General features: G+C 42.7%; 1 protein-coding gene across 1 annotated transcript in view; it reads right to left on the bottom strand.

Annotated features, from left to right (window-relative positions):
• Positions 1-13,639, bottom strand: part of LOC111970281 (CUGBP Elav-like family member 4) — a 142,038-nt gene that overhangs the window by 16,612 nt on the left and 111,787 nt on the right. The window contains exons 4-8 of the mRNA XM_023996936.2: positions 8,001-8,129; positions 7,002-7,081; positions 6,712-6,852; positions 2,059-2,200; positions 1,715-1,867 (exon numbers count right to left, since the gene is read on the bottom strand). Coding sequence (XP_023852704.1) covers positions 1,715-1,867; positions 2,059-2,200; positions 6,712-6,852; positions 7,002-7,081; positions 8,001-8,129 — 645 coding nt within the window. The remainder of the gene's footprint in view (positions 1-1,714; positions 1,868-2,058; positions 2,201-6,711; positions 6,853-7,001; positions 7,082-8,000; positions 8,130-13,639) is intronic.

Genomic DNA, 13,639 nt, shown 5'->3' with positions numbered 1-13,639 from the left:
AGAACCAAAACATACACAGCTTCTGCTCAACAAACTCGAGAACAAATCGTTTGCGGGGCTGCAGTTCGCAAACGGAATTCTGTTTATCACCCTCGTGGCAGTCAAGCAAGGCATTCTGTTTATCACCCTCGTGGCAGTCAAATAAGGCATTCTGTTTATCACCCTCGTGGCAGTCAAGCAAGGCATTCTGTTTATCACCCTCGTGGCAGTCAAGCAAGGCATTCTGCCAAGAGTCGTTTGCAATCTAGTCTAGTTGCGGTCACAACTGGACCTCGTTTCAAATGTATCAAGAAATAATCGTATTTGTATGCCTAGCAATCAACAAATGTTAATTGTTTAAAGCACACTTTTACAAGTCTCAGTCACAAATGACAACTTCTAATAAGCCCCTTATGTGGAAAGACAATATGCGAACAAGAGGCTTGTAGAATCATGACCCTTTAAAGTTTTCAGTTCATTGTTAGCAGGTAAGGGGTCCTGTCTGCTCTGGGTATTACTGACTCAAATGAACAAAATTAGTCAAAAGATTAGTTGAAAAAAATACCCAAACTTCCCATCAGTACTAGCTAACTGGCAAGCACAAAAGCAGTTAACAACTTCGGTAGTACAGACCCCAGAAAATGCCCGATCGCCTTCTAGTGGCGAAAGTAAGAACTGATGAAAATGCACAATAAAAGAGGAGAATCATTATTCTGTCAAGGAAAAGTTTTTTTATAGAGGGATGCTGAGTCAAAATAAACTTGACACAGTGTGTAAATGATTACACATTAGTGCAGAAAATAAAGAAATTGCTTAAAATGCTGGAAGTAAACGCTGGAAATAAACAATTAACTGCAAATGAGCAAAAGCTGTGTGTATTAAGGAAATAGACGCCTGGCTCAAATAGAAGTCTGTCTCCAATACGCGCCTGATTTAAGCAAATAAAAGCCTGGGCTATTAATTTAAATTTCACGGTAATTACATCAGTCTTTGGGAATTCAAAGATTCAGGTAAATGTGTAAAATTGGGTAATATGTAACATATATTATACATGGCTCTTGTTCTATCCATGTAATGCATGTAGGCCTACTGTATATGTCAATCATTGGTTGAACCTTGCATGCTTTGTGGCGAGTCTGCGTTCTACTCTGCATGTGTTAAGCCAGTGCACATTGTAGTGAATGTGTGTAGGGCAGCCGCCGAAGTGACTCTTCTTTTCACTGAATGCAAGAATTTCCTCTGTGTTGTCTTAGGAATTMAAMATTCTCTGTGTTGATCTTGCCAACCCCCATTGTCTCACCTCTGAGAAGCAGAGGTTACATCCTGTAGGTCTGATGTCTGATTGAAAGTTAACTTTAGAGTAATACTATTGGTCAACAACTCAGATGTTGAATCCAAACAACTCAGAGACTTATTAAAGGGTCTTAGATTCATTGTTCTTTCTCTTGTTTGTTCCTGACTAGCTGTGGAGCGATACCTACATCATCTGCTTCTCAGTGGTCAGACAATGGGGGTTGGCAAGATCAGTACAGAGAATGCTGAATTCCTAAGGCTACACAGAAGAAATTCTGCATACAGTGAAATTAAGTGTCACTTCGGGGGCTGCCCTACACATGTATCACAGCGAGTGTGTGTTATTTTGTCTTTAAATATCCTTCAGCAAGTATGTGTCCTCTGCAGTGTGTGTTCTGCTGAATGTTTGTGGTAGGTGGATGGGTGGTTTGAGGTGGCTTACCAGGATAGGGGTGTATCCCGTTGGTGTACACAGCTTCGGCAGTGGGCTGCCCATTGGCCTGATGGGGGGGCATCCCAGCGAAACCATTCACACTGATGGGCGAGGGGATACTGGTCACTGTGGGGGCGCCAATACCAGGGGGGGTACTGCCACCTGGCAGAGAGAAAGAAAGAAAGAGATGAGCAAGGGACATTGCCAGTTAACTGACAAAGTATGGTCTGACAACTGACCACGAAGGGTGTTTTTTACTGACAACTAAGTCCCCCCCACACCCGACAGCTGATAATATCTTAATATGATTGCCTTACAGGTGGAGAAGTTGAACCCTTGACCCCTGGCCTCACCTGACGTGGGGGTCATGTGCCCCCCTGGGAGGCCGTTGATGGTGGCCATGTGCTGCATCTGTGCAGCGGCAAAGGCTGCCATGGGGCTGAGGTAGCCCCCCTGCCCTACTGACGCCATCAACGCTGCCTGCTGCTGCTGCACCTGCATGGAGAGATGTAGTGAGGGGGAGAGAGGGAGATATTTTAATAATTTTTTTATTTAACCTTTATTTAACTAGGCAAGTCAGTCAAGAACAATTTTGTATTTGCAATGACAGCCTAACCCGGCCAAACCCTAACCCAGATGAAGCTGGGACAATTGTGCGCCACTCCATGGGAACCAGGGTCTGTAGTGACGGCTCTAGCACTGCCGCGCCACTCAGGAGAGAGGGATGGAGAGTGTGACTTTCTTATTCTGCACAATTTTTACTTTTTCTTATACTTCGGCTCATATTCTATTTTGTGTGTGTGTGTGTAAATGACTGTATATATGAATGGACACAGCCATCGATTACGTGACACCATTCATTCCTATGTGAAACTCAGTAGCACATCGAAGCCAAATGGCGTCTCATGGAGACATAATATGCGCCGTTTGAGCTACTCCAGGAAGTGATGTTGCAGGCTAGCTCAGTGCTGCCCAATGTTCCCTCCAAAATATTTCACCACTGAGTAAATATCAGGTCGCATTTACTGTGAACACTGTACGCTTTAAGTTATAGTTTTACCAGTGGCCAAGTAGGCTACGGTGGCTATTTGATCATAATGTAGGCCAACCAGAGTGGCCTACCAAAAACAATGGAGAACATGCATCCCAAAACATTTTAACATGGAAATAGCTCTTCTATCATTCAGCCTACAGTAGCAGCCAAAGTGTGGTGTTCAATGTACATTCCATGAAACGTTTGAAAAAACTTGCAGGGCTTGACATTAATAACACTATAAACGTTTCCCTTTACTGTGTCAATTGTGATCGAATCAACTCAACATTTGCCACTTTAAATGCAATATTGTAGGCAGAAAGCATCAGAGTAGGATTCTATTGCATTGACACGCACAACTCTGCCCGTACTCTACACAGACCGGTGTGGCATAAACAATCAGAGCTGCAGTATGCCTATATGCAAATAGACCATTGCCGTATATGGATCTGTGCCATTTGCTTTGAACTGGACTGTGTTTACAGTACGAGCGGTCGTTTTGTTTTGATGCGCTTGTTTTGAGATCAAAGTCAGAGCTGCATATAGCCACTTGCACATTTGTTCACATCCTTTGCTAGTTAGTGAGTTATTAGCCCAGTTATAGATAATTTGTAGTCAGCGATAGGGGTGTGATTGATTCCTACAAGAGCACAAAATGTGTAAATTTCTAGACATCTTTGAAAAGCGAGTCAGGAAAATAGTTCATTTTTTTTCTTAAAGGGGCAGTTGTTTTTTGAGRCAGGCTTGAATACGCTAAGGGTAGCATAATTTGTCTGATTCTCTGTTATAATGGAATGGGAATAATAATGCATTTTATTTTGTAAAGTATTTTTTTGCATCAAGCAACACAACAACATTTTCAGTCACCTCCTTGTCTGAAGGACAATTGTATGAACAGGTTAAAACCTCTCTGGGATATGTGGGACGCTAGCGTCCCAACTGGCCAACATCCAGTGAAAATGCAGAGCACCAAATTCAAATAAATTATTATAAAAATTAAACTTTCATGAAATCACATTCAATATACCAAATTAAAGCTACACTTGTTGTGAATCCAGCCAATGTGTCAGATTTCAAAAATGCTTTACGGCGAAAGCAAACGATGCTATTATCTGAGGATAGCACCCAAGCAAACAAACACAGACCATCATATTTCAACCCTCCAGGCGCGACACAAGACGCAGAAATAAAGATATAATTCATGCCTTACCTTTGACGAGCTTCTGTTGGCACTCCAATATGTCCCATAAACATCACAAATGGTCCTTTTGTTCGATTAATTCCGTCGATATATATCCAAAATGTCAATTTATTTGGCGCGTTTGATCCAGAAAAACACTGGTTCCAACTCGCGTAACATGACTACAAAAGTTACCTGTAAGCTTTGTCCAAACATTTCAAACTACTTTTGTAATACAACTTCGGTATTTTGTAACGTAAATAATCAATAAAATTGAAGATGGAATGATCTGTTCAATACCAGAGGAAAACAAAGTGTAGCGAGCCTCTGTGTAATGCGCCTCTAACAAAGAGTACACTTCCCTCGAGCCTCATTCTGAACAGTGTTACTTCTTCATTTCTCAAAGGAAAAACCTCAACCAATTTCTAAAGACTGTTGACATCCAGTGGAAGCGATAGGAACTGCAAGAAGGTCCCTTAGAAATCTGGATTCCCAATGAAATTTCATTGAAAAGAGAGTGAACTCAAAAAAACAATTCTGAATGGTTTGTCCTCGGGGTTTCGCCTGCCAAATAAGTTCTGTTATAGTCACAGACATGATTCAAACAGTTTTAGAAACTTCAGAGTGTTTTCTATCCAAATATACTAATAATATGCATATCTTAGCTTCTGGGCATGAGTAGCAGGCAGTTTAATTTGGGCACGCTTTTTATCCAAAATTCCAAATGCTGCCCCCTATCCTTGAGAAGTTTTAACAGGGAAAAATCTAGAACAGTGGTCACCAACATTTTCTGAGTCAAAATGCAAGCTGAGATCTACCGCTCAGATTTTTTTTAACCTGACTTAAAAAATGTAAGCCTATGCAACATTAAACAATTAAAAACAGTACTGTAGCAATGAGGTTTGTCCAGTAAGCTATAGGTCCAATACATTATCACCGCATATTGGCTTTACTTGAATTGCCCTGCCAATGCATTGTTGTTCGGGCCATTTGAGGTAGGCTATATGATCACACCAGTAATAGAGCCATTGTTGTATAACTTGTAAGGCACAGCAAAGTGAGCATACAGTTAAATCATTTTATTTTTATTTTACTGGACTGATGGTGCCTACATCTGATGTTCAGTCTCAGCGGAAGAAGACAGCAGCAGACTGAGGTGCCGCTTCTCAACATCCCTCCGCTCATCCCTCAGCTCTCATTGACACTGACCAAAAAGGGACACCGTCTCCCAGCTTATGGCGAAACTTGAGTCGCACCTCATTATTTCAGCCTCATACACAAATTCATGTTGTTACTCTCTGTTAGAACAGAGAAAGTGAAATATTCCTCAATATTAAAAAGACCCAAGCTGCTAATAATAACAACAACGCAAGCCTATAGATACACTTTCCTCCTCATTCATTACTGCTGCAGTGCTTGTTGTAGCACTGAGGGGAAATAGGAAGAATGCGCATTTTATGGATTCTAAAAGTGTTGAATAGAATGTGTTGACAGAGCTGAGTAAGAACTTAAACATGAACTCACTCATAAAAACAGTAGCTCTTTGCTGTATTCATTGACAGTCTCTCTCTAGTCTGGTTTTGAAATCTTACACTATAAACTTTGCTCTAGCTTTCTTTTATGCCTGCTCCGTTACTGGAGACACGGTCACTGCAGCTACTTGATTTGCTCTCCCGCCGGGAAAGCAGAGTTTGTACCTTCAGACACATGAAATGGTTAAAAAAGGCAACAGTTTACCTACCCGGCGCGCAGGGCAGTTGAATTGGGTGCACCTACCGCCAACAGGCCGAGACCAATAAAAAAAATCATTGTGTTTTTACAGAAATAGTTTTTTTTTTATTAATATTTTTTTTATCCCTTTTTCTCCCCAATTGGTAGTTACAGTCTTGTCCCATCGCTGCAAATCCCTTTACGGACTCGGGAGAGGCGAAGGTCAAGAGACGTGCGTGCTCCGAAATACGACCCTGCCAAGCCACACGGCTTCTTGACACACTGCTCGCTTAACCCGGAATCCAGCCGCACCAATGTGTCGGAGGAAACACTGTACACCTGGGCGTGTCAGCATGCATGCGGCCGGCCCGCCGCAGGAGTCACTAGAGCACAATGGGACAAGGACATACTGGCCAGCCAAACCCTCCCCTAACCCGGACGATGCTGGGCCAATTGTGCGCCGCCTCATGGGTCTCCTGGGCGCGGACGGCTGTGACACAGCCTGGGATCGAACCAGGATCTGTAGTGACGCAGCTAGCACTGTGATGCAGTGCCTTAGACCGCTGCGCCTCTCGAGAGGCCCCTTTTACAGAAATGCTTGGCAATATTGACCGGTTGCTGACCACTGCTCTAGAAAGTTGAGTGAGTGTGTTGAGTGTGGGCTGATATTTATTCTGAGTGGCTGTCCCGGGGAGCTGCACGGCAGTCTCGGGCTACTGCGCCCGCTCACGTGCGCAGCTTAGAGTGAACATTTGTACTACCCCCACTCATTTAGTAATTCAAGTTGAAGTCCGACCAGGGTACTGCAGGTTGCCATTAGCAACAAAATTATCCTTATAACTTCTTCTGTATGCAATAAAGAAATGCTTAGTTCAAGGACATACATCTGGTGTATTAGATGCAATTATTGGTACCATGATTGTCTTCTTTACACAAAAATTGACCACGAAAATTTCCATTTTTTCCATTCACTATAATGGGGGATCCTGTTTTTTGCTAACTATGCCTGCAGTACTGTGGTCGGCCTTGAATATCCGTGGCTTCAATGAGAGGGGGAAGTCATTCTCCCCTGGTGTGTCCTACCTGTGCATAGGCCCCGTAGGCCCCAAACTGCAGGGCCATGGGGTTGAAGATGCCCATTTGACCAGCCATCTGCTGCATGCGCCGGATGGTGCGCTCCTTATCTGTGTCGGCAAACTTCACCACCAGACTTGAGGATGCACCCTGCCACACACACGCAGGTAAGCACACAGAGAGAGAGAGAGAGAGAGAGAGAGAGAGAGAAGTGGAGTACATGTGTTAACACATACAAACATACACTACCAAGGCCACACACTAGCTGATACACTCACCATATTGAATACTGAACTCACGGGCATTGTCTGGCTGCCGTGTAGTGCACTGATAGCTGCCTGAGCTTCAGCGTGAGAGGAGTACTTTACAAACGCACAACCTGAGAGAGAGAGAAACAGAGAGAGAAACAGAGAGAAAGAGAGAGAAGCAGATAGTGAGAAAGAGACAGAAAAGACAGTCAGTCAGACAGTCAGTCACTACCCACGGGGCACACACTGGTTGAATCAATGTTGTTTCCACGTCATTGCAATGAAATTAAAWTTTTTACCAACGTGGAATAGACGTTTAATACCCACATCATTCAAACCCGCTTTCATTAGAAGTTAACTGATGAAGCCTAACGATGATGCTTACACTTACAGTGTAACCCTTACTACCAGTGAAGTGTTACTATCGATTAAACCTAGTGATGAGTCTAGATGATCAAGCTCACAGCAGAAATTCGGCATCCCCCATGCCGTCGTTCCCATTCAACTCACTGAAGGAGCTCACTGATGAGGCTTACTGATGACTGTGAATGATCAAGCATACAGTAATTATTGGGCTTAGTTGTGATGGAGCCTATTGATTAGAGTCAGCCCACTGATAATGAAGTGAAGCAATGAAGCGGCACTGAAGAAGCTAATGAGGTTTACTACTGAAGCCTGTCAATAAAGCGCACTGATGAAGGGTGTACGGTGAAGTTACCCCTAGACGCCGATCTTGGGTCAGTTTGGCATTTTTCCCACAAATGGTTCATGTTAGGATTGGGGGAGGGGAAGCTGATCCTAGATCTGTACCTAGGGGAAACTTCACCCCGAGCCTGATGAAGAGGATGGTAAAGCTTTTAAGATCACTGTTAGCCAGACATAAGCTATTGCACATCTAAAGATAAATGCCGGAAAGGTTTCAAGGATTCTAATTCAAGGTGTCAAAATGTTCAAACTCAAATAAATAGATAAATAAATAAATGTCTTTAATGATATGGCGTGAGGATGAACATAACAAAATGATGAGAAGCTGGAACCACAGACACTGACCTTTACTGTTTCCATCAGGACCTCTAAGGATGGTGCACTCTTCAATGCTGCCGAAGGACTCGAAGAGACATCGCACATCGTCTTCAGACTGCTGCTTGTTGAGCATGCCCACAAAGAGTTTTCTGTCTTCTGAAACAAAGAGGAACTGGTCATGAACAGGTATGTGTGTGCACACGTGTGTGTGAGCGCCTGTGTGAGGTTTGTTTGAGTGTGTGTGGGTCTGTGAATGTGTTCAAGTGTGCAAGGATTTGTGTGTGTGAGTGAGTGTGTGTAAAGGGGCTGCTCTCCCTGCTGCCTTTCCCTGACAGGCTGTCCTTGCCGAGTCAACAAGACTAATCTCGGCTCTGGCCTTGCACAGGAGGGAATGTTAACAAGTGTGGCCCGGAGATCAGGGGTGGAGGACACTCACACACACGCCCATGCCCCCCCCACCCACATTTCCACACATGCACATACTTCTCTCTCTCACAGACAGACAGACAGACAGGCAGAGACAGACAGACCAGACATAGACACAGACACAGACACACAGACACAGACACACACACACACACACACACACACACACACACACACACACACACACACACACACACACACACACACACACACACACACACACACACACACACACACACACACACACACACACACACACACACACACACCACCACACACACACACACACAGCACACACACACACACACACACACACAGAGTGGAGGGAAAAGTACTCCATTCTCATACTTGTGAAAGTCATTCAGTATAATAATACCTGAGTAAAAGTCTAAAAGTATCTGGTTTTAAGTGTATTTAAGTACAGTGTTGGAAAAAGTACTAGATTTTCATGCTTCAGTAAAAGTTAAAAGTAAATGAAATACATCATATTCCTTATATTACATAAACCAGATGGTTTTTATGTACGGACAATCAGGGGCACACACCAAGGCTCAGACATGATTTATAAACGCAGTATTTGTGTTTAGTGAGTCCGCCAGATCAGAGGCAGTAGGGATGACAACGCATTATATTGAGCAGGTTTACATTTATTCTCATGAATCTTGCACTGGTGGAAGAACTAAGCTATTTTTACTAGATGGGCTAGCTGTAAAGTCAAAACTGGCTGTGTTGTAAAAATCTGCTTTTTGGTCTTAATTTAAGGTTAGGGTTAGGCACATGGGTTTAACATTGTGGATAAGGTTAGGGTTAAGGTTAGGGTTAGGTTTAAAATCAGATTTTATGACTGTGGCTACAGGGTCGACGTTATGGGCTACCGTACGCCCTTGCCCGTCAAAAGAMAATATTGAAATATTGATCATTTATTTGACCGAGACCTGCCAGACAGACATACGTATCAATTTCAGATAAAGCCTCTGAGTGAGCAAAACAGTATGTGTATATGTATACCATGTATCTGATTCTGTCTGGACAAAAATAGTATGGCATTTCATACTATTTCTGTCCAGACGGCATCAGATACATGGGTTACATTTAGCAAGACAGAGGGGTTCTGTTTTGCTCGCTCGGATGCTTTCTCCGATGAGATTGTTCCAGCAGAGAGGAAGAGGCGAAGCGAGAGGGCCCACTCTCGCCAAAATCTGTCCATGATAAGCCCAATGTGTTTCTATGGATATAATATGCAGACCTAAGCTTGTTGCCTGCCTTCCCACTTTTGGGATAACGACTCCCATTGTTAGGGTGGAGACATGAGCGTCTCGTCATTATATACACAGGGGCGGAGCCAGAGGGGTGTCCGGGGTGGCACTGTACACCCCTGACATCTGATTGGAAACTCTAGGTGACCCCCCAAAATTGCATTCCCTACTGGCAGTTTGATGCTGATTGACATCTCATTTCACCTCTTGTTGAAAGAAGAATTTATTTTGACGTTTTCAAATCGAAGAGGAGGAAGAGAGAACATTAACTTTGGTTGCGAGATACAGAAGAATAACTTAGCCCAATTTAGCCTAACATTATGTTTACATCTGTGCTGGTAACACATGCATATACAGTACAGTGTYGTAAGTTACAGTATACGAATGTTTAGCTAATGTGGGGTAACTAGTAGGCTACATCTGTTAGCGTTCAACAAGTTAACATTCAGCAATTTGAAATCCATTAACTCAGTTAGATTTTTGTACTTGAACGGAAAAAAAAACAATTGTTATTATCAATCTGTTAACGTTCCTCAAAAAATGACCACAATTTGCAGATAGCCTGTTTGCTATCGTAATGGTGTAAGAAATTATAGCTAGCTCAGTTACTTACTGCAGAGTAGGGCTAGCCATGATATAACTAGTAACTTAGGCTGGTAGTTCATTTTAAGGTACAGTTATGATAATGGGGAATTGTAATTAAGATTGAGATTGGACTAAAATGTGGGTAATTGGATGCTTAGATGTAACCATAGACTGTCTTATTTTTGCAYAGGGTCAATTAAACATGAAAAGAAAGGGAGATATATCAGACGTATTTTTAAAGAAGCACAAACAGGCAGATCAGGTGCAAACAGACCCCAGCCCGTGCATCACCACCGGACCYCAGAGCGGCTCCCTACCTGAGGCTAGTCAGAGTCAGTGTGGTCAGACTTCACAAGGACCCWGTCTACCACCACCAGGTCAGAGCATCTACCAGGCAGTCAGTCACATGCMCAGTTCAGAATTTAAGTTTAGCTTTAGCTTGTAATAGATGATTTGTCAGATTAAGCCTCACTTTAAAATGTTGGTTGTTGATTCATGTGTGTTCTTGTTTTGATGGCTGTGGCATTTTTATTTTGTTTATACATTAATGGTTCTTGTGTTATTTTAATGTAACAGATGTATCAAGGGATGACACAGAGACCTCTGGGCTCTGAGCAAGACAGTGAGCCAGAGCTGCCAGGAGATGTCATCAAGCCTCTCCCAACTGCATCAAGCACCAGATAGGCTGTTCCAAAAGGGCCCAATGGTAGGACAGGCCTATACTTTAAACTACACATTTTAGTTAGCAGCTGTTACTATCTAATATTATACATTTCCATAGAGATATGGCACATTATTTAACGTGTATTTTAGACATTTCAAGATCCAGAGAAGAGGATCCTGTACAGCCGTGTTTGAAAACATTTCCCAGAACTCAGCATGGTACTAGGAAAAGGGCTTTCAACAGCTCCTGGTATAAGAATAATTCATGGCTTGAATATTCTGTAAGGCAAGATTCGACTTATTGTTTCGCCTGTAGGTATTTTTCTCTGCAATACACCTGAATCTGCCTTCACACCACAGTCAGGTTTTTGTAACTGGAAAAAGGCGCTGTTTAAAGATTCTGGGTTTAAGCTCCATTCGAAGGCAGAGCATCATATCAATGCTATGCATGCTTGGAATCAGAATAAAAGGGCTATTGACAGCAACTCATCAATGTTAGATGTCATAAATGAGGACCAGAAAAAGAAAGTGGAGGAAAACTGTACTTACATTAAAACAAAATATCAAAATATAGTGCAGAGAGGTCATCGAGAGTCTGATGACTCTCACAACAAGGGTATTTTTTTGACAATTTTAGAAGAAATAGCAAAGAATGACCCTCTCATAGAGAAAAGGATGAATACATGTGGCAATGCTAAGTACACAAGCCACCAAATCCAGAACAAAGTTATTGAGGGCTGAGCTGAGATTGTAGAAAGTGAAATAATAAGAGAAGTAAAAGAAAGTGAAGTTTTTAGTGTAATTGCAGATGAAACCTAATAAAAATACAAATACAAATACCACGTCTTCAGATGTGAGGTACTATTACAATGGCATCCACGGAAGCTTTTTACACTTTCAGTCAGCTGAAAGCTTAGATGCAGTAGGTCTCACAAAAACGATAATTGATGGCATTGAAAAACATGGTCTGGACTACAGAAATCATATTGTGGGGCATGAGCGGAAAGCATTCTAGTGTGACTGCACGGATTTAAAACAGTGCAAGATTTGCATTTTATGTGCACTGTAATGCACATTGTTTGAATTTGGTTCTTGTCGATGCTGTAAAATCAGTGCCTGAGGCAGTTCACTTTTTTGCTCTCCTGCAGAAGCTTTATAACTTTGTATCTGGCTCGTACGTTCATCTCAAGTGGCTTGCAGCAGAAAGAGCTGTATCCACAGCAGCAGCCCAGGGAACTACAGAGACTTATGGATGTAAGGTGGGCATGCAGATACACGGCATGCCATAATCTGAGGTACAGGCTTCCAGCAGTTCTGAGAGTGCACAGAATATCACACTTGAAAATAGTGGTGATAGATCAGTGGAGGCAAGGGGCCTTCTTTCTCAAATAGATTTACATTTCAAAGGGCTTTTGGTTACCTTTTGTAAAGTGCTTGGTGATGCCAAGTGTCTTTCTGACATGCTCCAATCAAACCCTCTTGACCTAGCAAGGGCTGTGGATCTAGTAGGTTCCCTTACAGACACATTACAGGACTACAGAAGTGAGGAGAACTACTTTGGAGAACTATGGAAAGAGGTTGAAAAGATTGCAGAGCACTGCAAAATAAGTATTTTTTWAATTTTTTAATTTATATTTCACCTTTATTTAACCAGGTAGGCTAGTTGAGAACAAGTTCTCATTTACAACTGCGACCTGGCCAAGATAAAGCATAGCAGTGTGAACAGACAACAACACAGAGTTACACATGGAGTAAACAATAAACAAGTCAATAACACAGTAGGGGGGAAAAATGAGTCTATATACATTGTGTGCAAAAGGCATGAGGAGGTAGGCAATAAATAGGCCATAGGAGCGAATAATTACAATTTAGCAGATTAACACTGGAGTGATAAATCATCAGATGATCATGAGCAAGTAGAGATACTGGTGTGCAAAAGAGCAGAAAAGTAAATAAATAAAAACAGTAAGGGGATGAGGTAGGTAAATTGGGTGGGCTGTTTACAGATGGACTATGTACAGCTGCAGCGATCGGTTAGCTGCTCAGATAGCAGATGTTTAAAGTTGGTGAGGGAAATAAAAGTCTCCAACTCCAGCAATTTTTGCAATTCGTTCCAGTCACAGGCAGCAGAGAACTGGAAGGAAAGGCGGCCAAATGAGGTGTTGGCTTTTGGGATGATCAGTGAGATATACCTGCTGGAGCGCGTGCTATGGGTGGGTGTTGTTATCGTGACCAGTGAACTGAGATAAGGCGGAGCTTTACCTAGCATGGACTTATAGATGACCTGGAGCCAGTGGGTCTGGCGACGAATATGTAGCGAGGGCGAGCCGACTAGARCATACAGGTCGCMGTGRTGGGTGGTATAAGGTGTTTTAGTAACAAAACGGATGGCACTATGATAAACTGCATCTAGTTTGCTGAGTAGAGTATTGGAAGCTATTTTGTAGATGACATCGCCGAAGTCGAGGATCGGTAGGATAGTCAGTTTTACTAGGGTAAGTTTGGCGGCGTGAGTGAAGGATTCTTTGTTGCGAAATAGAAAGCCGATTCTTGATTTGATTTTGGATTGGAGATGTTTAATATGAGTCTGGAAGGAGAGTTTACAGTCTAGCCAGACACCTAGGTATTTATAGATGTCCACATATTCTAGGTCAGAACCGTCCAGGGTGGTGATGCTAGTCGGGCGGGCGGGTGCAGGCAGCGAACGGTTGAAAAGCATGCATTTGGTTTTACTAG

Source organism: Salvelinus sp. IW2-2015, linkage group LG11 (assembly GCF_002910315.2).
Source record: "Salvelinus sp. IW2-2015 linkage group LG11, ASM291031v2, whole genome shotgun sequence".
Lineage (NCBI taxonomy): Eukaryota > Metazoa > Chordata > Actinopteri > Salmoniformes > Salmonidae > Salvelinus > Salvelinus sp. IW2-2015.
Note: the sequence above shows the minus strand (reverse complement) of the source record. Positions and strands in the feature narration are given on the sequence as shown.